This window comes from Podarcis tiliguerta (assembly GCF_965153285.1).
Source record: "Podarcis tiliguerta genome assembly, chromosome: 12".
Classification (NCBI taxonomy): Eukaryota; Metazoa; Chordata; class Lepidosauria; order Squamata; family Lacertidae; genus Podarcis; species Podarcis tiliguerta.
The window spans coordinates 14,563,048-14,588,558 of record NC_139545.1 but is presented as its reverse complement, the minus strand read 5'-3'; the positions used below and the strand labels follow the sequence as shown (position 1 = coordinate 14,588,558).

Below are 25,511 nucleotides of genomic sequence, written 5' to 3'. Positions count from 1 at the left end.
TGTCCCCTACTTCTCCTCATCTAGCCAGTCCCTGACACTGGGTGACCTGATGCTTGATCCTTCACCTTTGACCTTTCACCCTTGACCTTTCACCCTTTGACCCTTGACCTTTCACCCTTCGACCTTGGCCCTTCCACCCTTCCACCCTTCACCCTTGACCTTTCACCCTTCACCTTTCACCCTTCACATTTCACCCTTCACCCTTCTCCCTTCACCTTTCACCCTTCACCACAAACCTGGATCCATAGTATCTTCTTCTGCACTTGCCCTGAAAGCCTCTTTGTCAGGCACTGTCCCCTACTTCTCCTCATCTAGCCAGTCCCTGACACTGGGTGACCTGAGGCTTGATCCTTGACCTTTCACCCTTGACCTTTGACCTTTCACCCTTGACCTTTCACCTTTCACCTTTCACCCTTGACCCTTGACCTGTTTCCCATCACCACAAACCTGGATCCATAGTATCTTCTTCTGCACTCGCCCTGAAAGCCTCTTTGTCAGGCACTGTCCCCTACTTCTCCTCATCTAGCCAGTCCCTGACACTGGGTGACCTCAGGCTTGACCCTTGACCCTTGACCCTTCACCCTTCACCTTTCAACCTTGACCTTTCACCTTCACCTTTCACCCTTGAACTTTCAACATTGACCCTTCACCCTTGACCTTTCACCTTTCACCCTTCACCCTTCACCTTTCAACTTTCACCCTTCACCCTTCACCTTTCACCTTTCACCCTTCACCTTTCATCTTCTTCTGCACTCGCCTGAAAGCCTCTTTGTCAGGCACTGTCCCCTACTTCTCCTCATCTAGCCAGTCCCTGACACTGGGTGACCTGAGGCTTGATCCTTGATCCTTGACCTTTCACCCTTCACCCTTGTCGCTTGTCCTGTTTCCCATCACCACAAACCTGGATCCATACTATCTTCTTCTGCAGTAGCCCTGAAAGTCTCTTTGTCAGGCACTGTCCCCTACTTCTCCTCATCTAGCCAGTCCCTGACACTGGGTGACCTGAGGCTTGATCCTTGATCCTTGACCTTTCACCCTCGACCTTTGACCTTTCACCCTTGACCTTTCACCTTTCACCCTTGACCCTTGTCCTGTTTCCCATCACCACAAACCTGGATCCATACTATCTTCTTCTGCACTCGCCCTGAAAGCCTCTTTGTCATGCACTGTCCCCTACTTCTCCTCATCTAGCCATTCCCTGACACTGGGTGACCTCAGGCTGGTCACAGCCTCTCAGCCTAACCACCTTTGCAGAGTTGTTGTGAGGATGGGAGGAGGAGGAGGAGAACCATGAACAACTTACTCCTTAACTTAAAGAAAACAAAAGAGATTATTGTGGACTTAATATAAATTGAATATTCAGCCACGTATTTTTGAGGAGAAGTGTGTGGAACAGGTCTCGGTGTTTCGATTTCTGGGAATGGAGTTGAGAGCTGATCTAACCTGGGGAGAAAACAGCAAAGACCTGATGAAGAGAGCACAGCAGAGGTTCTATTTTCTGAGTATCCTCCGGAAAAATAATCTGTCAAAGGACCTGTTGATGGCATTTTACCATTGTACTGTTGTGAGTGTATTAACTTATGGTCTGTGTGTGTGGTTTGGGAGCTGCATGGTCAAGAAAAAAACAATGTTGTCCAGGGTTGTAAAGACTGCAGAGAGAATAATTGGGTGCACTCTTCCCACCTTGGATCAAATCTATGCTTCCAGGTGCCATAAGAAAGCTGCAGAGATAGTGCAGGATAGTGCACAACCCAGAAATGATCTCTTTCAGCTTCTGCCTTCTGGAAGAAGGTACAGGGTTATAAAGAATAGGACTAGCTGCCTGAGAAACAGTTTCTATTCAAATGCAAGTTTGGTTTTAAATGCCATGTAAGGTAGCTCCTGCCAACCTAGCAGTTCGAAAGCACACCAAAAAGTGCAAGTAGATAAATAGGTACCACTCCGGCGGGAAGGTAAACGGCGTTTCCGTGCACTGCTCGGAAGGTTTGCCAGAAGCAGCTTAGTCATGCTGGCCACATGACCCGGAAGCTGTACGCTGGTTCCCTCGGCCAGTAAAGCGAGATGAGCGCCGCAACCCCAGAGTCGGTCATGACTGGACCTAATGGTCAGGGGTCCCTTTACCTTTTTAAGGTAGTCTCTATGGGAGTATATTGTATTTAATTATGGGGTATCAGAGTTTTTAGGGGGCTAAACAGGCTGGGATAGCAGGCTTGTTGGTTTCTGAATGTCTGATGTAGATTTTCAGTTTCATTGTTCTGTATGGGATAATGACAATAAAGATTATCGTATCGTATCATATCGTATCATATCGTATCTTATTGTACACCACCTAGAACTCCTTGGAGGAAAAATTGGTATCAGTGAAATGAAATGAAATGAAATGAAATGAAATGAATGTGATTATGATGTCTCCCCCACCTCCAGATTTTTTCCTGGCTCATTTGTGCACAGAATGAAGATGTTTCTAATTTTTCTTCTGGTTACTCTCGGAGCACAGACATCTACAGCACAGAGACCTGGTAATTCAGTATCTTTAAAAAAAAATGTAGCATGTCATATTTTGTGATAAGATCAGTGGTTCTAAATAAACACAATTTTCACAATTTTCAATTGTGTCTATTTAAAGACGCTGATAGCATTCAGATAAATTGAATGGTGTAAATAAGTTTTGATGGATGTAACAATGGATTATTGAATGGTTTCGTTAATGCAAAATATGCAGGGATGTATGGTATGCAAAATGAACCATGGAAAAAGAAGGGAAGTCACTGATTTAAGGTTGTCTAAATGGATATTTTGAAATGTAATTTAGAAAATTATATAAATTTTATTAAATTCTCAGTGATCCTTACAGTCTGCTGGCAATTTAGATCATAAGCTCCTTTCAAATAGATATTTGGTAGTAGGTTTGCAGCGGGGGGGGGGGAGAGAGAGAGACGGAGTTCAGGGCCGGCTCACCCATGTGGCAAGGTGAGGTGCCTCGGGCGGCAGGATTCGCAGGGGCAGCAGCAGATCTGGACTCCAAGGAATGCATCATCCGCTGTTGCCACCACCATTGGCAGCAAGGGCCGGATCTGTTGTCTCCTTGGCAGCCCTCCCTCGATGCCATCTCTACAATAGGAGAGAATGCTGGTCTCCTCACACTCATAGGGAGGAAATGGTCGGGTCTGTTGTTCCCTGGGCACTGCACCCCCCGCCTCTTTTTTTTGCCTCAGGTGCCAAAATATATTGAGCCAGATCTGGGATAGCTACATGTGAAACTTTAGAAAACTGCATATGTATAGTTGGCATCATTATTATCCTTAATATTAAATTATTTTTAATGAGACAAGGATTCAGGGGCAGACAACAGCAAGCCAGTTTTGTTTGTGTGTTGTGTAAATTAGGAGGACAACGTGTGACCGCAGTGAAATGTGAGGCATGTTATAACATTTGGTGCACTTATTTCTTCAAGATATTTTTACACTGCCCTTCATTTCTCTAGAGCAATTTACAAGAAAGACTAAAGCAATTTCAGTGTAAATACAAAGTACAATAAATTGAGGATAAAAGTTCACAAGAGCAATAGATATATTGGTATATTTCTGACACCAGAGTATATTAACAAATAAAAGAGAATTCATGATAAACTGTATAATTTTTACATATTCGGGTTCCACTTCTTTTTATTTATTTATACCCTGCAATTGTCCCAGAAAAACCAGGACAACCTATCTTTTCTCATGAGAGGAAAAAATGGTGGCCACTTTGGGTGCCGTGATCTTGCGCAATTTCATGCTGTGATTTCCCACAGGAAAAGCACTTTGAGGGCCACGATCTTGTGTGGTGCCCCAAAAGGCACCCTAAATGGCCGCCGTCCTCTCACAAGAAAGAAAAAATGAGAAGATGGGGTCCTGGAAGATGGGGTCCCGTTTTTTTACCTTCAATTTGTTGGAAGGTATGTTTATTGTCTGTGTAAAGCCCTGATAAGCTTATGCACTAAGTTTTTATTTTCTGCTTTCTCAGCCTCTGAATCTGCAGATATTGTCTTTTTGATCGACAGCTCTGATGCCCTTGGGAGAAGGGCTTTTCCATCTGTGAAATCCTTCGTTAACAGAATCATCAACAGTCTCCCAATTGGCCCAAACAGGTATCGAATTGCACTCGTGCAATACAGCGATGAAGTGAAGGTTGAATTTCAGCTGGACGACTATAAAGCAAAGAACCCCATGCTGAACCAACTCAAAAAGGTTTCGTTCAAAGGTGGACCTTTAAGGACTGGGAATGCCATACGAAGGGTCCACGAGACGTTTTTCAGAAGCCCGAGGAAAGACAGGAACCAGATTGTGGTGGTCACAACTTCAGCGACGTCGGATGATCCCGTGGAAGAAGCGGCAGCCCGATTGAGGCGGGATGGAATAAAAATAATAGCGTTAGGAATCCAGGAGGCCGTGCCTCAAGCGCTGCAGTCAATAGCTACTCCTCCATTCCACTATAAATTTGGTACACCAAGGGATCTCCTAGCGTTTTCTCATAACATGTCTGAAGTTATTGGAAAGGCAGCACAAATGGAGATTTTCATGGCCACGCCAACACCTGCACCTCCAACTGTGACAGAAAGTGTCACAGGAACCGTTGGTCCTATATCTCCAGAAGGTAAAGAAAACAAGGTAGCAGAATTTCAGAAACGTGGGTCAGAAAATCCCAAACTTGGACCACATTCGCACCAAACTTTGGAAGCGCTATGATACCACTTTACATTGCCATGGCTTCTCCCCAAAGAATTCTGGGAGCGGTAGTTTGCTAAGGGTGCTGAGAGTTGTTGGGCGACCTCTGTTCTCCTCACAAAGTTAAAAGTCCCAGCCTTCGCTGGGATGAAGGATCGGTTGTTAAATCACTGCAGGAATTGTAGCTCTGTGATGGAGAATAAGCATCACCTAACGACACTTTGAGCCTTAACAAACCACAGTTCCCAGAAGTCTTGGAGGCGGGGAAACCATGACTGTTGAAAGTGGTGTCATAGTGCTTGAAATGTATGATGTGAATGTTTCCTAGACGATACATTAACTTCACGTATATATCTAATGTGTCATGTTAGTATTTTAAAAAATGATGCTGGGGCGGCAGTGTGAGGGGACATTCATTTGCCAGAGGGAAAAAGAGGCAAGCAATCTATTTCATCTCTGTGGGTCTCCAGCAAGGACAGGATCCTGTAGCGTACTTCAGGGACAAAAAATCAAACAGAGAAACTTAGCTACTGTCTTGGTGAGATCCTGGTCTCTCCCCTGTAATAAGAAGCGTATAACCTCTGTCTCTGGTTTCCATGTTGGAATACATTTTGTTGTTGTTGTTTAGTCGTGTCCGACTCTTCGTGACCCCATGGACCAGAGCATGCCAGGCACTCCTGCCTTCCACTGCCTCCCACAGTTTGGTCAAACTCATGCTGGTAACTTGGAGAACACTGTCCAACCATCTCGTCCTCTGTCATCCCCTTCTCCTTGTGCCCTCCATCTTTCCCAACATCAGGGTCGTTTCCAGGGAGTCTTCTCTTCTCATGAGGTTGCCAAAGTATTGGAGCCTCAGCTTCAAGATCTGTCCTTCCAGTGAGCACTCAGGGCTGATTTCCTTCAGAATGGATCAGTTTGATCTTCTTGCAGTCCATGGGACTCTCAAGAGTCTCCTCCAGCACCATAATTCAAAAGCATCAATTCTTCAACGATCAGCCTTCTTTATGGAATACATAGATGGTCTAAGAATTGTTGGTGGAGATCATCATACATTTTACATTTAAGGGCCATGTGAGCTAGAGTTTCCACCAGGTGGGTATCGCATGGGCAGATCCTATCTCCTTCTGCCATACCCGCAAACCTACCCCAAAGGAGGTTAGAAAGATTAGAATTGAACCTAGCCAGCAAAAAAGCCCTTCTTTCTTGCGGGTTAAACAAAAATTGTAAATAATTAAGGTTAAATTCCTGCGCCCAAAAGAGTCGAAAATAAAGAGGGGAACATGTTTTTTCCGCAGCTGAGATTAGTTCCTGGCTCTCTTCGGCAGCACATATACTAAAATTGGAACAGTACAGAGAAGATTAGCATGGCCCCTGCACAATGCAAAACAAATTAATCCATTCCAGACTTTTAAAAACAACCCCTAAAACAGCAATTTAACATGAATTTTACTATCTAACGAGACTTTTGATCCATAAAATGAAAACTGTGTGGAACCCAGTTCAGCTACTGATTGATTGATTGATTGATTGTGTGACTGAAAAAATGGATTAAAGCCCCCCATCCAAACAATGACTATCATCAGTGCAGATAGAATTTTATATATATATATATATATATATATATATGCAGGTTTTGGTGTCCTCGGGTGTCTTCCCGTGTAAAAGTTGGGGTGTCTAGGCGACGTTTCGACGAGGTCTCACTCGTCATCTTCAGGCTGGTGCTTTCGGCTTCTTGTTACTGGAACAGAGCAGGATCTCAGTGTTTGAGTTCCTATAAATACTGTTGAGGAGGTGTGGTGTATAGCCTCCAATGTTCTGGGCAGAGAGGAGGTTCCCAGGCTAGTGTGCCTTTTCTTCTTTTGTTCCTTAATTACTTGAGGGATATCTTGAGTGATTTCTTGAGTGATTTCCTGAATCCCACTTAGGTGGGTCATTAGGTGTGGATTAGTTGCTAAATAAAATTCAGTTGGAAAACCAAGGGGTCTATGAAATACCCTGCAAAGTCTGCCCAGCCACGTACATTGGACAAACAAACAGACGAATAAATGCACGGATCGCAGAACACAAGAATGCCGTCAAAAAAGAAGAAAAAACTTCCTCTCTTTTCCAACACATGAAAGAAACAGGACACGAAATTAATTTTGCAGATTCCAAATTGCTGCTCTGTTCCAGTAACAAGAAGCCGAAAGCACCAACCTGAAGATGACGAGTGAGACCTCGTCGAAACGTCGCCTAGACACCCCAACTTTTACACGGGAAGACACCCGAGGACACCAAAACCTGCATTCCTGTACCCGTGAAAATCTACGAAAGCATATATATATATATATATATATATATATATAATCTACAATACAGTCTTATTTATTTTATAGCACAGTCTGAGGGGCTTTAATCCATTTTCGCAGTCACACAATCAATCAATCAGTAGCTGAACTGGGTTCACACAGTCACAAAAACAAATGAACCAAAAAAGCCTCAAAAGCAAAAACGCAAAATAAATAGCAAAAATAAAAGTGCTAAACTTAATCCGTTCCGGAAGTCCCTTTGACTTCCAAAATGTTTGAAAACCAAGGCACAGCTTCTGATTGGTGCAGGCGCCCCGGAAACAATAGCTGACAGCCGCATTGTATGTTCGGCTTCCAAAAAGTGTTCAAAAACCAGAACACTTATTTCTGGGTTTTCAGCGTTTGAGAACTAAGGTACCACTTTAGTTCCATTTCAATAAATGAGCATAGCTAAGTTAGGTCCATTAATTTCGATGGGTCTGCTCTTGAAATTTAGCTGGATATCACCCCAGATGGAAATGCACCAACTATTTATTCAAAGCTGCAGGGCAGAAATCTCTGACTTCTAAGAAGAGCAGGAAAAAAGCTTGGCGGAATAATGTCCCGGTTGCTGATTGTCTTGGCCTGAATCGGCGAGACTTTTTGCCAGCACAGCATGTCTAACCCCCTCTCTGTCCCCTCTCTCAGACTTTGCATCCAACAGTGAAAGCATTTTCCTATCAATCATCTCACACTTCCCTTAATGTTTGTCCCTTAAAGAGACATTGCACAACTCACCTGGCTCTTTCTTAGGAGAATGGAACTGGTCTCCCTGATAAGAAATCTGAAAGGTAACTCGGGGGATTTGAACCTTTCAGGCACGCAATTATCCTATTAGCTTGAAAAACAAACTGCAACTGTTTGTTGCCATCAGAATGCTAGCAGAGATGGGGGCAGAGGCAGGAGGGGGGCAGAGGCTGGACACCCACAGCAAAAAAATTGTGGGTCCCCGGATCCCCAGGACCCCCTGGAGATGGTACCAGTGGGGCTGGCTACCCATTTTCTGATATCTTGCTGACCCCTATCCTTCCAAGAGAGAGCAACTTGATTCTCTTCCTGGTGGAGGGAGGGGGGGTTCAGCAAGTCTCTCCCCCCTAATGGCAGGAATGGCTTTGCTAAGCACATTCCCAAAGCAGTTCAGGAGACGGTGAATGCCTAGGACTGCAGAGTATTCTTTGTGCACTTAAGAAACTTTAGCAAACAAACTGTGCGGTGGGGAGGTGGATTACTAACCATAGCTGTCAACTGTCCCTTATTTGACAGGAAACTCCCTTATCCCAGCGCCGTGTCCCGCTGCTGTCCCTTATTGATGATGTCCCTTAAATTTCCTGGGTTTCAAAGGAAGCAGCTCCTCTCCCTCCCTCCCTACCGGCCAGGGAGGAGGGAGGCTCCAACTGTGTTGCTTGGCTGCGTTGCTCACCCAACAAGTAGTCTAAGAACGACTGGGGGGTGGAGCTTGCATGCCTTGTGCTGATCAAATCGGCCGCGTTGCCTCGGGACTCGCCTTTGCTCAGCGCTTCCCAGCAGAGAGGTGACGGTGGTTTTCCTTGCTGCATCCCCTTTGCCAGGTTGCTGCGCTGTGGGAACCACTGCTGGAGGCTTCGTTAGAGTGCTGGCTGGGCTTTCTGCCTTTGGCTTGGAGGGGCTCAGAAGTTTTAGCATACCTGTGCTTGGAAAATCCCTTATTTTGGCTGCTGATCCCTTATTTTCGAGGCTGCTGGTCCCTTATTTTCAAATCTGTAAGTTGACAGCTATGTTACTAACGCTGTGCTATTCCCCCCCCCCCAGCTCTGACGTGCCATGAGGACTCAGTTGCAGACGTCGTATTTATTGTGGATGAGGGTGTTTCACAGGGGAATGCTGAACATATCAGAGAGTTCTTGCAGAACACAGTAAACTCTCTCGACGTGAAGGAAGCATGCATAAGGATGGGCATCGTGACGTACAGCACGGAGGCCAAAGTATTAACTTCTCTGAGAGACGAAACGAAGAAAACGGACATTCTTCAGAAAATTAGGAGCTTTTCCCCTAAAGAAGGGAAATCTCATTTGGGTGCTGCCATTAACATGACCACAAAACGTGTTTTTGGCGACAGGAGAAGGAGTGTAGAGAAGGTAGCCACCATTATCACCCACAGGCCCTCAGATGATGATATAAGAGGGGCGGCTTCTCTCATTAGCAGGGCTGGTGTGACTGTCTTTGCCATCGGCATTGGAAGAGCAGACGCCGCTCAGTTGACTCAGATTGTGTCATATCCGCCAGAACCAAATATTATCGAACTGACAGAATTTTCCGACCTGCCCAGACAGGACAAGACGTTTCACAAGAAACTCTTCAACGAAATAAAACACAGACTCCATGTCGAACCTGAAATGAAAAAACAGCTCCAATCAGGTAAAGACATTGACGCAATCTGGTCCTAGCTTCGGTCTTTCAGCTCTTTGTTTTGAGGTTTCAAATATAATATAATAATAATAATTTATTATTTGTACCCCGCCCATCTGGCTGGGTTTCCCCAGCCACTCTGGGCGGCTTCCACAGAGACCAAAAATACACTAAAATGTCACACATTAAAAACTTCCCTGAACAGGGATGTCTTAAGATGTCTTCTGAATGTCAGGTAGTTGTTTATCTCTTTGACATCTGAAGGGAGGGTGTTCCATAGGGTGGGCGCCACTACAGAGAGGGCCCTCTGTCTGGTTCCCTGTTACCTCACTTCTCGCAATGAGGGAACTGCTAGAAGGCCCTCGGCGCTGGACCTCAGTGTCCGGGCTGAACGATGGAGGTGGAGGCGCTCCTTCAGGTATACAGGACCGAGGCCGTTTAGGGCATTAAAGGTCAACACCAACACTTTGAATTGTGCTCGGAAATGTACTGGGAGCCAATGCAGATCTCTCAGGACCGGTGTTATGTGGTCCCGGCGGCCGCCCCCAGTCACCAGTCTAGCTGCCGCATTCTGGATTGATTGCAGTTTCCGAGTCACCTTCAAAGGTAGCCCCACGTAGAGTGCATTGCAGTAGTCCAAGCGGGAGATAACTGGAGCATGCACCACTCTGGCAAGACTCTGAAAAGACCACTGAACTGTGAAAAACTAACCTGTATAAATGTTTTCTCCTTTCTCCTTTTTTTTTAAATATATATATATATGTATTCTGCCTTCATTTTTTTTAACATTCTGCCTACCATATTTTTGATACCACAGACTCTGTCTGCATTTGGCCTTCTGCCTACATAGCTTTGGATACTATCATGCAAGCCCAATGCTTATCTTTCGGGTCCAAAGTGAGGATGGGGAACTTGTGGCTCTCCGAATATTGCCTAACTACAACTCCCATCATCCTTGTCCACTCACCATGTTGACTGAGGCTTATGGGACTTGGAGTCCAGCAACACTGGAGGGCTGCAGGTCCCCACCCAGACTGTGTTGAATTGACCTCTACTGACATAAAATCTCTCTATATTCTTGTAGGATGTATGGAGACAGAAAGGGCTGATATTTATTTTCTCCTTGATGATTCGTCAAGCATTTCTGTCGATGACTTCAAGGAGATTAAGAATTTTCTGATGGAAGCTATTAAGCTGTTTACTATAGGACCTGATAATGTTCGATTTGGAGTTGTTCAGTATTCAGAAAATACCATCTTACCAATTAGACTTGGTCAGCACACCACCCGCATCAGTTTAGAAAAAGAAATGAATCGTATCAGACACAGAGCACTACCAGAAACAAATACAGGAGCAGCTATAAATTTCACACGGCCATTGTTTAAGGACGCAAGACAACAGTGTCGCGGCAATGTTCCCTGCTATCTCATTGTGCTGACGGATGGGAAAGCACGTGATGACGTGAAGGTAGCTGCTCAGCTGCTGAGACAGGCAAATGTCAACATTTACGCCATTGGAGTGAAAGACGCCATCAAAGAACAGTTGTTTGATATTGCGGGCTCAGCGTCAAGGGTTTACTTTGTGCAACAGTACGAAGCCTTGGAAAAAATAAAAAATGTTGTTTTTCGGGACATATGCAATGAAAAAGGTAAAGAGAAAATCCCTTGGTAATTCTTTCCATAAACAGAATAATAATAATAAAATAATATTTTTTTATTTATACCCCACCCATCTGGCTGGGTTTCCTCAGCCACTCTGGGCAGCTCCCAACAGAGTATTAAAAATACAACAAAACATCAAACATTAAAAACATCCCTAAACAGGGCTGCCTTCAGATGTCTTCTAAAAGTCAGATAGTTGTTTATTTCCTTGACATCTGACAGGAGGGAGTTCCACAGGATGCCACCACTGAGAAGGCCCTCTGCCTGGTTCCCTTTAAGCTCACTTCTCGCAGTGAGGAAACCACCAGAAGGCCCTTGGAGCTAGACCTCAGTGTCCGGGATGAATGATGGGGGTGGAGATGCTCCTTCTGGTATACTGGACCGAGGCCGTTTAGGGTTTTAAAGGTCAGCACAACACTTTGCATTGTGCTCAGAAACGTACTGGGAGCCAATGTAGGTCTTTCAGGACTGGTGTTATATGGTCTCGGTGGCCACCCCCAGTCACCAGTCTAGCTGCTGCATTCTGCAAGGACAGGGAGCCTCTACAGAAAAGGCCCATTCCCATGTTGCCATTCTCGATTAGTTGTAGTTTCCGAGTCAATGCTGTCAAGCAAACCCAAGTCCTTGCATCAATATTTTCATGAACATTTATTGCTTCCCGAACCTATTTTCTGGTTGGAACTACTAGACACTACAGGGTATGCAACTTGTAGGCTGCTTCCGTGACTGCATGCTGTGAAGCAGTTTATTATTATTTGTAAAATAAATTTAAAAAATAAACTCAATTTGGGAAAAGGGGGTGCAATTTCCTGCTCCACCTCAAGCAACAAAATGTCCTCCATCTGCCGTGCTTTAACATGTTTCTTTTCTGCTGAAACCACATAAGCAATGAATTTGGCCTAATTCAAATGTATTTCTTTTAACCTGAGCAATGCTTGCTTTTCCTTCCACAGCCTGTGAGGTGAGGAAGGTTGATGTCATGTTCCTAGTGGACAGCTCTGGTAGCATACACCCTAAGGACTTTGCAAAAATGCAGAACTTCATGGCAGAGTTTGTGAAAAAATCTAACATTGGCCTAGAACAAATGTGTGTTGGTGCTGTGCAGTTCAGTGGCACAACCGAAGAAAATTTTCCCCTCAATAGGTACTTGACAAAGAATGATATCATTGATGCTATTGGGAGTATGTCTCTTATCGGAGCCAACACACTCACTGGAGAAGCACTGGCAAGTATTTCCAAGTATTTTGAGGCTGCCAAAGGGGCACGGCCTGGCGCCCACAAAGTTCTCATCCTGATCACTGATGGGGAAGCACAAGATGAGGTGAAAACTCCAGCCACAGCCCTGAGAGATAAAGGCATCACAATCTACTCAGTTGGCGTTTTTAATGCCAATAAAACTCAGCTCGAAGAGATCAGTGGGAAACCTGAGAGGGTGTTTTACGTGGAGAACTTTGATGTTTTGAATAAGGTACAGAATGAGCTCAGGTTTGGTGTGTGCAACCCTGAAGAGGGTAAGTACTGTTTCTATTGCTCTTGGGTACTTATGCACAGTGTGTGTGTGTGTGTGTGTGAGAGAGAGAGAGAGAAAGAGAGAGAGAGAGAGAGAGTTCTGCAGCAGCAAAATGGCAGTGCTTCAAATGCTATCTTCCAGTAGAAAGATAATCTAAAACTCAGTTTTAGGGCATATAAATCAAATTACATTTCATTATGCCCCCATCACATATTTCTGTGGCAGTTCTGCTAGAGAGGTAGGTGTAATGGTTCTAGGGATTGCTTGTGCGTAAGTTGCCTTTACTCATGGCTAGGTTGCATGGTTGAACCCTTTCTGTCAGGACAGCCTCGATTCTGTGGCTGCCTCAGTCGCTGGCAGAATCCGTCAGTGGGCGTTTCTTAAATCGCTTCCAGCATAGAAGCTGCTTGACGCCCAGTCTCGTCCTCCATTGCCTGCGCGAACGTTTCTGCGCAAGGTGGGTGTGGGCAACGGAGCACTCGTACCCTCTCTGCTGGTCTCCTGCGAAGAGTCCTGGAGCCACCTCTCCGATTCCTCCATCTCCTCCCCTTCTCCACTGGTGTTACCCTGATTACCTTCCCCAGCGGATGGGCTATCCCTCCTCCTACTAGGACCCTCTCCACCATCGTCCGGGAGCCTCCTCTCCGCCTCCCGCTCCGATGGCAGTTCCCTGACAGTAGGGGACGTGAGTGGCACTGTGGTCTAAATCACTGAGCCTCTTGGGCTTACAGATCAGAAGGTCAGCAGTTCAAATCCCTGCGATGAGGTGAGCTCCCGTTGGTCTGTCCCAGTTTCTGCCAACCTAGCAGTTCGAAAGCATACCAGCGCAAGTAGATAAATAGGTACCAGCGTTTCCGTGCGCTCTGGTTTCCATCATGGTGTTCCGTTGTGCCAGAAGTGGTTTAGTCCTGCTGGCCACATGACCCGGAAAGCTGTCTGTGGACAAACGCCAGCTCCCTCGGCCTGAAAGTGAGATGAGCACCGCAGCCCCATAGTTGCTTTTGACTGGACTTAACCGTCCAGGGGTCCTTTTCCTTTCTTTTCTTTTTTGCTAGAGAGGTGTGCCTCTTTCAATACTTTCCCACCTTCAGTTGTTTTGCCTTATGCTGTCTTTTTTAATGTCCTGGATGAAACGCAACGTCAATTTACACTTTTCATCCTGACCATAACTTTGTAAAGTAGATTGCTTGTATTTCACTTTTACTGCTGAGGCTGTTTGATACAGGAAACTGGCCCAAATCCCGCAAAATGTCTGTGTTGAGCTTTCACCGATTCAGCTATAATACATTTCTAACTGCATTGTGTTTCTTCACTTGTCATACCAGGATCCTCCATGCATCATTTACTGCACTGAAATGATAGTTTACAAATAGACTTAATGCTATCATGTACCACTTCAATGATTCTTAAATAGGGGTCTTGAATCTTCTCTATAACGGGTCTGTAAAGAAATACAGATATTTTATGGCTAAAGATAGAATTGTTATGTACACAGCAATTTTCTAAAGTTGCAAATATTGGAGTGCAATGTTGCTAACTGTGCTACAAATTCTGACTTTTTGTTGCCACAAATTCGCTGGGTGGTTTTGGCAAGCGCATCTTTCCATCTCAGGTGACCCACCTGCTTGCACACACATCCAACTCATCTCACAATGTTGCACACTTCATGCACTCTGGGTAAATATAAAATATAACATTGGCACCATCGCGATGAACTCATTCATAATTGCAATAAAGAGAAATATTGCATTCTTTACTTTGCCATGTGCAATGAACTTTCATTTCTAAGAGTAGCAAGGTGTTTGAATATGACTAATGAATATTGATGGTATCTTCTCTCATTTGCTTTCCAGAGTGCAAAAGGCTAGACCGTTTGGATATAGTATTTGTAATTGATAGTTCTGGCAGCATTGGTCCTAAGAACTATAATCTCATGAAAAACTTCATGATTGGCATTGTGAATAAATCTGATGTTGGCAAGGAGCTTGTTCAGTTCGGAGCCCTCAAATATTCAGATGATCCACACATTCTGTTTGATCTCGATGACCACAGTACACAATCAGCAGTCATTGATGCTATCAGGAGTGACACACATTTAGGGGGCAATACATACACAGCTGAGGCTCTTGAACAATCAAAAGCTCTTTTCACTGAGGCACGGGGCAGCCGCAAACACAGGGGCGTTTCCCAAATTCTTATGGTCATAACCGATGGTGAATCCCACGATACAGAAAGACTTGAGGAAGTGTCTAAAAAACTCCGGGATGATAAAATTACTATCTTGGCCATTGGGATAAAAGAAGCCAAACTTCATGAACTTTTGACTATGGCTGGATCAGAAGAAAACCAGTATTTTGTGGACACATTCGAAGGACTGCAAAACATATCCAAGAAATTATCAGATAATCTATGCAGCAATTCAAGGCCAGGTAAGGTGCAGTCTTACTCTTTTGTTGTGTTTACGTGTTGTCGCTTTTCAGTAGTAGGGGTGAAACAGCCTATCCTCATATATGTAGCGTGGTTAAAGTTGGTGTTTCCAGAGACATTTGGGAAATGGAAAAGTTTTTCATGGCAATTCCCCAGTTGCCCATTTCCTTTCAAAAGGTTGCTGTGTCAGTTATAAGATAATGGACTTGTGATAATTTCACTTCACCCATTTGTAATTACATTATATTTTAGTCCTTCCTTTAGCCATTATTATTATTATTATCATTTAAAATGTACACACTGCCCATGATCTGTAGATTTCAGGGCAGCTCATGAGCGTTGAGCTTTGGTCATCAGGACCTCAACTTTTTAATCATGTCCTGTTCTACTCTGTTAAAATAACTTTGAGGAAACATGACTTTCCTACATTAGATTTCATGCCGAATATTCTTTTTCTCACCTTTTACTCCCAGTCAACTTTGATAGAAGGACTGTACATGGTGTGTGTGTGTGTGTGTGTGTGTGTGGACAAGTCTAAATCTGTGGATTCCTTTGAAGCCCAGGAAATGCAACCCCATCACAGAATAATGAAAACACGACTGAGCACAGCAGTCATCTACACATGCAAAGTAAAACCGCAGAACACCTCTTTTACCAAACTAGGAAATAATTCCCCACTAGCCTTCCTGTGGCATCTTCATCAAGACCCACTGAAATGCAATAGAGATCCATTTTTGTCTGCCGGTTTGCCTCAGAAATCTCACAGAAGACCACCAAACGAGATATTGTATGGAGGTTACCTGCATCTTCTTGATGCAGGTTGAAAGAACAGCTCAGAGATGTGTCAAGTTTTCAGCTGGAAAACAGCAGAGGTTTCAAAGTTTAAGGGGGGGCCCCCCTTACCTTCACTTTTTCTATTTTGACTAGAAACTTGTCGTGGTTGGTTCTGTCAGTGGCGTAGCGTGGGGGGTGCAGGGGGGGGGCCGGCCGCACTGGGCGCAACATCGGGGGGGGGCGCACTCGCACTCGCAGCTCTCTGCCCCTACCTGGCTCACTCACTCTCTCTCACTGCAGTGCTGGCTGTGCAAATCCGATCCGAGCCGCCAGGTCGCCGCCCACTGTGGAGGGGGGGTGCCAGGCATGCGGTGCGGTGCGGAGAGAGAGCGAGGGACTATCTGGGGGAGGGACAGTGCAGCGGGGGGCACAAATTACTTGCCTTGCCCCGGGTGCTGACAACCCACGCAACGCCACTGGGTTCTGTTGTTGTTCCTTAAGTGAGGGAGGGAGGGGGGGGAATAGCATTTAGTTTGGTTTTCAGTATACAGCAGAAGGTGGCACAATTCATTCTAAACCCCCAACCCTTTTGGGGGGGCTGAACAAGCATTATCCTTATATCTGAGTACCCAGATAGGAAGCAAGGAGAGGGAGAGCAGATTTGGACTGTGATGCTGCAGAATACAGGTGTGGAATCCCATGTTATTAATAATCACAATCATAATCATAATAAACCTTCTGCACATAGAAGATGCCAAGAAAACTAACATAGAATCCACCACTCTAAGACTTTGTATACCCCACGCATTTAAAGCACATTTATCCCAAAGACTCCTAAGGGATTCACATAAACCAAGACAAGGCAGTTGTACCGTACGGTTTTAAAGTCTTACTGTGGCTACTGACATCTCTTTTTAATAGACAGCTCTTGGTGGACTGGAGTTGATAACCTTCATGGAATAAGTTATTCCATGTGACTGTTATTTTCACCTTTTTTTGCAGTACTAATACAAAAATCTTGGTTTACATTGTTTCCCCCCTTGCAGAATGTGAGATCCAAGCTGATCTTGTTTTCCTGATTGATGGTTCCAGAAGTATACACCCAAAAGACTTCGAGAGGATGAAGGTCTTCCTGAAAAACCTGCTTGATTTAATTGATTATAATAACAACGTGCGAGTTGGTATGGCCCAATTTGCTGACCGATATGAAGAAGAATTTGGTCTGGGCGCTTATCAGAACAAACCAGAACTTCAAGAAAAAATTATTAGCGTTACAATGATGAAAGGTGATAATACATTCATTGGAGAGGCTCTCAAAGAAGTGAAGGCCTTCTTCAACTCCACAAGACGCAGAATACCTAGACACATCGTGCCCAAATTGCTGCTAATCACAGATGGAGTCTCCGATGACCCTGTTGCTGACAGTGCAAGAGCCCTGGCTGCCGATGGTGTCGAGATTCACGCTATTGGAGTGGGAGAGGTTGACCGGTCAAAACTCATGGAGATAACTGATGACTCTGACAGGATATACTCTGTGGCGAATTTCACAGATCTGCCAAGTATTCTAACTCGCGTAACTAAAGAAGTGTGTCAAGATAAAAGTGAAGCAAGTAAGCTCCGTTCAAAAACAACATTTTAGATCTCCTTTCATTATTTATGTAAAAATAGATTTATATTTTCATAAAGGGCAAGGACTTTTTTTCAGCCAGAACTCACCGGAACTCAGTTCCGGTCCCTCTTAGGTGGGCGCCATTGCCGTTACAGTGGTACCTCAGGTTACATACGCTTCAGGTTACATAGGCTTCAGGTTACATACGCTTCAGGTTACAGACTCCGCTAACCCAGAAATAGTACCTCAGGTTAAGAACTTTGCTTCAGGTTGAGAACAGAAATCATGCTCCAGTGGTGCAGCGGCAACAGGAGGCCCCATTAGCTAAAGTAGTGCTTCAGGTTAAGAACAGTTTCAGGTTAAGTACAGATCTCCAGAACGAATTAAGTACTTAACCCAAGGTACCACTGTATAAGAGAGCAAAGAAAGTGTTCATAGTGAGTTCCGGCACCTCTTTTTCTTGAAAAATAGCATTGCACATGGCTAATGCAATATAAAAAGGAATTGTGCGTGTGTAAATTAATTCCCCCAAGAGTTTGTTCCCTTCTCCTTAGAAAACCACTTTTTGTTTTTATGTTGTCCTTATTTACTGTCACACTTGAGGGCCCTTCATTACTTCATTCTTGACACTTGAAGCCCATTGGTGATAATCCACAAAATACAGTGGTGCCTCGCAAGACGAAAAGAATCCGTTCCGCGAGTCTCTTCGTCTAGCGGTTTTTTCGTCTTGCGAAGCAACCCTATTAGCGGATTAGCGCTATTAGCGATTTAGCGGCTATTGGCGGCTATTAAAGGCTTAAGGGATTAGCGGATTAGCTGCTAAAAGGCTATTAGCAGCTTAGTGCCTTAGAAAAAGGGGGTGGGGAGCGAAAAAAAATCGCAAGAATCGCAAGACATTTTCGTCTTGCAAAGCAAGCCCATAGAGAAATTTGTCCTGCGAAGCGCATTGAAAAACGGAAAACCCTTTCGTCTAGCAGGTTTTCCGTCTTGCGAGGCATTCGTCTTGCGGGGCACCACTGTAATGGGACTAGCTTTGCCTGCTAAGAAGGACCTTGATCCGCTTCTTCCCCCCTCTATAACGTTCTTCTGCTAAGTAAGAATGCTAATGTGAAAATTAATTGACATTAGCATTCTAAAAATATTTGATATTAGAGGTGGAACTTTACGTCAGATATGTGTTGAATTTTATTATTCAGATATTAATTTTGTATAAGGAATATTCAAAATAAGATAAGCTGTTTTAGATTTTAAACAAACTCAAAAACAGGGTTGAAACTGCTTTAACTGATGCTAAAGACTGATCAAAAAATCTTAAGGCAGATATTTATCTAGATATCACCTGAGATGCCTAGAAGTAACCATATTTTTCGCCCTATAAGACGCACCAGACCACAAGACACACCTAGTTTTTGGAGGAGGAAAACAAGAAAAAAAGTATTCTGAATCTCAGAAGCCAGAACAGCAAGAGGGATCGCTGTGCAGTGAAAGCAGCAATCTCTCTTGCTGTTCTGGCTTCTGGGATAGCTGTGCAGCCTGCATTCGCTCCATAAGACGCACACACATTTCCCCTTACTTTTTAGGAGGGAAAAAGTGAGTCTTATAGAGCAAAAAATACGGTAAATGGTTCAAGTTTGTTAGAATACAGTTCTGCACTGCTCTTTCTGTATCTATCTTCTTCCAGGGTTTACTTTTAAAATTAATTTGTGATTTATTTATTTATTAATCTTTGTGTTTCCCTAAAACAGTATGTTTTATGGATGTCGTTATTGGATTCGATATCTCATCTCTGAAAGCAGGAGACCATATTTTCAATGAGCAGCAGCTTTTGGAGACTTATCTCCCTGATATTTTAAAAGACTTTACATCTTATGGGGCTGTGAGTTGTAACAAAGGGACAAAAACACAGTTCAGTGTGGCAAATCTAATAGAAAATACAGACACGCCTTTCCTGCGGACACTCCAAGTTGACCATGAAAAAATCCTAGAGGATCTCCGGAAAGTTAGGCTGAACGGCCCATCATATCTCAATGTCGAATTCCTAGACAACCTTTGGAATGTATTTGAAAATGTATCTGGTAATCACATGCGAAGCCAGGTAATTTAGTCTCATGCTCAACAGATGGTACTTAAATACTCCATAAGCAGTATTTTTTATCACATACCTGCCAACTAACCCTTTGGAATAATCCAAATCTCCATCACTGTATCTGCTTTGTAGTCGCCTGTCAGTCTTAACTAAGAAGGAACAAATTTTCTTAGATTCTCCTTTTTCCTATCTTAAATTCAGTTAATCACATTTCTGCATCACTTCAAAAAAAAATAAATTCAAAAGATCTGGATGAAAGTTTGTAATTTAGAGCACATTCTCCTAACAATATTTTTGGATGCAGTTCTTCCTAAAATATGCATTTTTGGAATCATTTTCCCCTAATGAATGTTGGTATATTATTTTCACTAATATATGCGTGGCATATATACATTTTGTACATATTTTGATTGAGGAACCAAATCACAAAATTCAGAAAAGTGCAGCTTTCAAAAGACATTTGGATTATGTACTTAAATGCGCATTTGGATTATGTATTTAAATGCGCACTGAATGAAAGTTCTCCTCCATCCCTAGTTCTGCTTTATCTATAAAAAAAAATCCATTCCCCAGATGTGCGATTATTCTTTCAGTCTAGCTAGCCATTAGACTATTTGATGAATGAAGTTGCACCATACTTTCATATATTTTGTTGCTCTTGGGGTATATACAGTTGCTGTTTCAGTCTTTCCTTTCTAATACTTTTTAGGTTTTGCTTGTTTTCTCCGATGGCTTGGATGCTGACAAAGAAGTACTTAAAAAGAAATCGGAAGAACTCCGAAAAAAAGGTACGTTACATAAAATCAGAATATAATTGTTTTAGCGCAGATAAGTTATAGCTATAACAATAAGGTGTTGTGCAAGGTGACATATGTAAGGCACTAGAGCCAGTGTGGTGTAGTGGTTAAGAGCGGTAGTCTCGTAATCTGGTGAACCGGGTTCGCGTCTCCGCTCCTCCACATGCAGCTGCTGGGTGACCTTGGGCCAGTCACACTTCTTTGAAGTCTCTCAGCCCCACTCACCTCACAGAGTGTTTGAGACTCCTTAAAGGGAGTGAAAAGCGGGATATCAAATCCAAACTCTTCTTCTTCTTCTTCTTCACTAAGAACATACGAAGAGCCTATTGGATGAGGTCAATGGTCCATTTAGTCTAGCATACACTTTTCACTAGTCGCCTGTAGGAAGTTCACCAGCAGAACTTACTCGGGAAGTCTGCTGTCCTGGCACTATCCAAACTCAACCCCACGTAACTTCAGCAAGATTTCTGTGTCATGTGTCTTCAGTTCATCCCCAGAGTAGCAGAACTATTCATATCAAAAGACTGGAGGGAGGAATTCCTTGACATTCAAGGGATAGAAAATGGGGACTCTTCAAGGTAATAAATGACCGAGCGGTATATACAATTTTTGTTGCATTAATCTATAATAACATTCTTATTCCTGCCCTGTGGAACGCCCTCCCACCAGATGTCAAAGAGAAAAAGAACTACCAAACTTTTAGAAGACATTTGAAGGCAGCCCTGTTTAGGGAAGCTTTTAATGTTTAATAGGTGATTGTATTTTAGTGTTTTGTTGGAAGCCGCCCAGAGTGGTTGGGGAAACCCAGCCAGATGGGTGGGGTATACATAATAAATTATTATTATTATTATTATTATTCAGCGTCAAGGGCTGGTCTGAATCGGGAGATGGGGGTGCAATCACAGGAAGATCGGATCCTAACTGGAGAGGAGGGGGAATATTCGCCTACCCTTGCTTCCAGCATCTCCAGAAGCAGGGAGACACAGAATAATAATATATAATAATAATAATTTATTATTTGTACCCCGCCCGTCTGGCTGGGTTTCCCCAGCCACTCTGGGCGGCTTCCAACAAAGATGAAAAATACACTAAAATGTCACATATTAAAAACTTCCCTGACACAGAAGCTGCACAGTTAAGAAAGGAGCTGCCCAGCTATGATATAGTAGCTAAGCAACCAGAAGGGAGGGAGCAGCTGGGCGATACATCAATCGAGAGTGGGGGGGAATCGCTTCCCTTCTGCCAAACTCAGAGATCTAAGCGTGTCAGAGAACAAAGGAGACGCAGGGTGAGAACTTCCATCTGGAACACTCCTTGCTGCAGAAATTGCAAGGAGGAGTCAGAGTAGGCAGCTAATATCCTTGCGGAGAGTTGCCTGTTTGTGCTCATAACAGAATGCTATAATAAAAAGACTATAAATCTACCAAATGCTCATTAATTCTTATCGGTGAGCCACCGGAAGGGAGAGGGGAACTCCCGTACATGACATTCAGGATGTGCACAGCACATCTCGAGCATGAGTTCAGCATTGGACTACTCTGGTTCAGTGTTGCAGTTATGTACCTCTGCAATATACAACGAGCACTGTAGTCCATGTGTTTGTAGCCTTAAGGCTGGGTTACTGCAATGTGCTCGATGTGGGGCTGCCTTTGAGCCTGGTTCGGAAGCTCCAACTGGTAAAACATGTGACACCACAGTCTGCCCATATACCTTATATCCCAGCTTGATCACTGAGCTCATCTGCTGGAGTGTTGCTGGTTGTTCCCTGTGTTGGAAAGCCTCATCTGACAAAAAGAAAGTAAGCCTTAGGGCAGGGGTCGGCAAGGTTTACCTTGCCTGGGCCAGTTCACTCCAGCGGAGATCCCTCTGTGGGCCAGACCGCGCCTGCGCCCTAAGTTTCTCGCATGTGCAGACATGATTTCCCGCATCACGAAAGTGAGTCCCCATGCCACACCACTTTAGCACTGCATGCAGGGACTCACTGAGTGGGTGGCTTGGTTTGGGGGCAGCTCGTGGGGTGGTTAAATGACCCCTGTGAGTCGCTTGTGACCCATGGGCCTTAGGCTGCCAACCCCTGCCTTAGGGTCACCAGCCCAGTATTGTGTGCCTTCTTGTTTAACTTTTAAATACCTGCTGAAAACTTTTCTATTCCGTCAGGCAATTAAGAATGCATCTTTCCATTATAGGTGATTTCCAATTTTAACATTTTTATATGTTTTTAGTGTGTGGTTTCATATATAATTGTTAAAAACCGCTCTGATGTTGTTTATGATTACAGTCGTACCTTGGTTTTTAAACAGCTTAGTTCTCAAACGTATTGGCTCCCGAATGCCGCAAACCCAGAAGTGACTGTTCTGGTTTGCGAACTATTTTTGGAAGCCGAATGTCCGGCGGGGCTTGCGCGGCTTCCAGTTGGCTGTAGGAGCTTCCTGCAGCCAATCAGAAGCTGGGCTTCGGTTTCCAAATGTTTTGGAAGTCGAACCGACTTCTGGAATGGATTCCATTCTATTTCCAAGGTACGACAATAGCTGTAAATAATTATAGATCCCATTTGTTGCATCCATGAGAACTATTTTGGGTGCTAAGATGTTCGAACAAATTCAGAAAGTTAGAGGATTACTTTGCTTCTTTGGTCTGCTGCTAAGTGGTGTCCCAGCCAGAGTTGTAAAAACGAAATGTGAAAAAGGATATATTCTTCACTCTCCTCGTTTTAGTTACCATATCATACATTAGCATGCGAGTTAATCCTTCAGGATAAGGATTTGAAAAATAAGAGGTCAAATAATAGTCTGGGAAATAGATACATTTGACATATTTTTAACAACCAATGTTTCAAATAGGACTGGATGGAATAATAACAGTTGCTCTGGAAGGAGTTACCAACTTTGCAGATCTTCTGGATATTGAATTTGGAAAGGGATTTGGATACAACAAGCAATTAAGCATGGGTACACAAAATATTGCCAGCAGGCTGTTTGCCTTTGTGGTAAGTTTATAAGACATTTAAAGGCTTAAGGGTCCATTCCTTTATGCTCCTTGTCAGCTAGCCAGCTCCATGCGTTGCTGCACTTAGCAGAGAAACACACAATCGCCATAAATTCCTTTCTTTATTGCTTTCTGACAAGATTACATGCAGAATAAACAAAGCGACCCGTCTCTCATGACGCGTTGCTCTAACTACTTTCTCTTTTCCCTCTCCCTCGAGACCAACAGAGCCAACGGCTCAGCCCCTTCCTTCTTTCCCTGTGACGTGGATCCCCCTCTCTCTGAAGCACCCCTTCCTCCCCAGACTCACTGCTCTCTTCTCGGTCTTCTGAGGAGGACTCAGTACTGACCAGTGGAGACCGCTCCCTATATCCCCTAATTCTTTCCTCCCTCGCTGCCTGCAGTTCCCTGACACTCCTCATACCAGAAAATAAACAGGGATGTGGGCGGTGCTATGGTTGAAACCACTGAGCCTCTTGGGCTTACCGATCGGAAGGTGGGCAGTTCAAATCCATGCTGCAGGGTGAGCTCCCGTTGCTCTGTCCCAGCTCCTGCCAATATGGCAGTTCAAAAGCATGCCAGTGCAAATAAAAAATAGGTACCACTGTGGCAGGAAGGTAAGCAGCATTTCCGTGCGCACTGGTTTCCGTCATGGTGTTCCGTTGCACCGGAAGCGGTTTAGTCCTGCTGGCCACATGACCGGGAAAGCTGTCTGAGGACAAACGCCGGCTCCCTTGGCCTAAAGCAGGATGAGCGCCGCAACTCCATAGTCGCCTTTGACTGGACTTAACCGTCCAGGGGTCCTTTACCTTTTACCTTTGACCAGAAAATAAGTGATTGGTATGGGGTGCAGCGATTTCAATTCTCATCACGTTTAAAGCTACAGGAATACGCTAAGAATATATGTTTCATCTGTGACAATTTCCTCTTTTCAAGACACAAATTGCTGAGAGAACATGCTGCTGCAAATTCTGTACGTGTATGCCAGAGGAAGGGCCCCGTGGACCAAAAGGGAAAATTGGATCACAGGTATGGATGTCTGTGCATAATTTAATTTACTACAACCATCTGTGTATGTTGACTCCTTTCCACATGCAGTATCTTTCATGTGGAAGCGTTTACCATTTTCATCATTTGAACATTCAAGGAGTTAATATGCCACTGATAAAATAACTTACATTTTAAATCTAATATTTGGCTTGTAGAAACTTGCCGAATGCTAATCAAGGAAAACAGAAATGCTTGGATTTTATTGTTTATTAATTCTGCAAGTTAAGATTTGATATTTCAAACTACAGTCATACTTTGGCTCTCGAATGCCTTGGCTCCCAAACAATTGAAACCCAGAAGTGAATGTTCCGGTTTTCGAACGTTCTTTTGGAAGCTGAATGTCCGATGGGGCTTCCGCGGCTTCTGATTGGCTGCAGGAGCTTCCTGCAGCCAATCAGAAGCCACACTTTGGTTTCCGAACGTTTCAGAAGTCAAACGGACTTCTGGAATGGATTCCGTTCGACTTCCAAGGTACAACTGTATAGGAAATGAAGGCAGCCTTCCATGCAGTGGTAATGTTTTAGTGAATAATAGTAAAAATAATAATTTATTATTTATACCCCACCCATCTGACTGGGTCTCCCCAACCACTCTGGGCGGCTTCCGACCAAATATCAAAAACAATACAACGCTTTGTGCATCCCAGATAAACACTTGTAATGTGTTGAAATAAACGACAGACGAGTGACAAGTGTCATACGGGAGGCATCTCTCGAGCATGTCTCAGAGAGTCCCTCTTATTGAATATTACAGCATTGCCACCTATGTGCTTGTTGCTGATTGGTTAACACAAAGACAAAGCAAGGGTTGCATATAGGCTGCATATAGGCATTAATCATCAATAGATTAAAGGTTGGGAAAGGAACACAGAGTTAGACAGGTATGAAAACTTCTTATTAAACTATCACGAATGATTGATATACTCCTTTATTAAACTAATGATTGATATAGCAAAACTTAAAAGGATATAACCATTGCATTCATAGATGTGGTCAACCAAGCATTAAGAACAGGAACAGGTCACGGTACGATGTTTCATGAACTTAATATGAACTGAACATTCTAGGCAGAAGCAAAACTTCCTATCAGTAATGTACGAGGTCCCTTCAATTTTAGAAAAAGTAAAAGAGCTTCCAACTTGCATGCAAATATTCTACACTCTAGTATACTGAAGTTGCATTTATTAGACTGCAC

The 25,511-nt window shown here is 43.9% G+C and overlaps 1 protein-coding gene across 1 annotated transcript in view; it reads left to right on the top strand.

Annotated features, from left to right (window-relative positions):
* Positions 1 to 25,511, top strand: part of LOC310660304 (collagen alpha-6(VI) chain-like) — a 71,999-nt gene that overhangs the window by 12,966 nt on the left and 33,522 nt on the right. The window contains exons 3-13 of the mRNA XM_083404634.1: positions 2,425 to 2,519; positions 4,006 to 4,635; positions 8,822 to 9,427; positions 10,503 to 11,066; positions 12,033 to 12,590; positions 14,443 to 15,018; positions 16,837 to 17,400; positions 19,145 to 19,494; positions 20,195 to 20,273; positions 23,123 to 23,268; positions 24,204 to 24,296. Coding sequence (XP_083260760.1) covers positions 2,453 to 2,519; positions 4,006 to 4,635; positions 8,822 to 9,427; positions 10,503 to 11,066; positions 12,033 to 12,590; positions 14,443 to 15,018; positions 16,837 to 17,400; positions 19,145 to 19,494; positions 20,195 to 20,273; positions 23,123 to 23,268; positions 24,204 to 24,296 — 4,233 coding nt within the window. The 5' untranslated portion in view covers positions 2,425 to 2,452. The remainder of the gene's footprint in view (positions 1 to 2,424; positions 2,520 to 4,005; positions 4,636 to 8,821; positions 9,428 to 10,502; positions 11,067 to 12,032; positions 12,591 to 14,442; positions 15,019 to 16,836; positions 17,401 to 19,144; positions 19,495 to 20,194; positions 20,274 to 23,122; positions 23,269 to 24,203; positions 24,297 to 25,511) is intronic.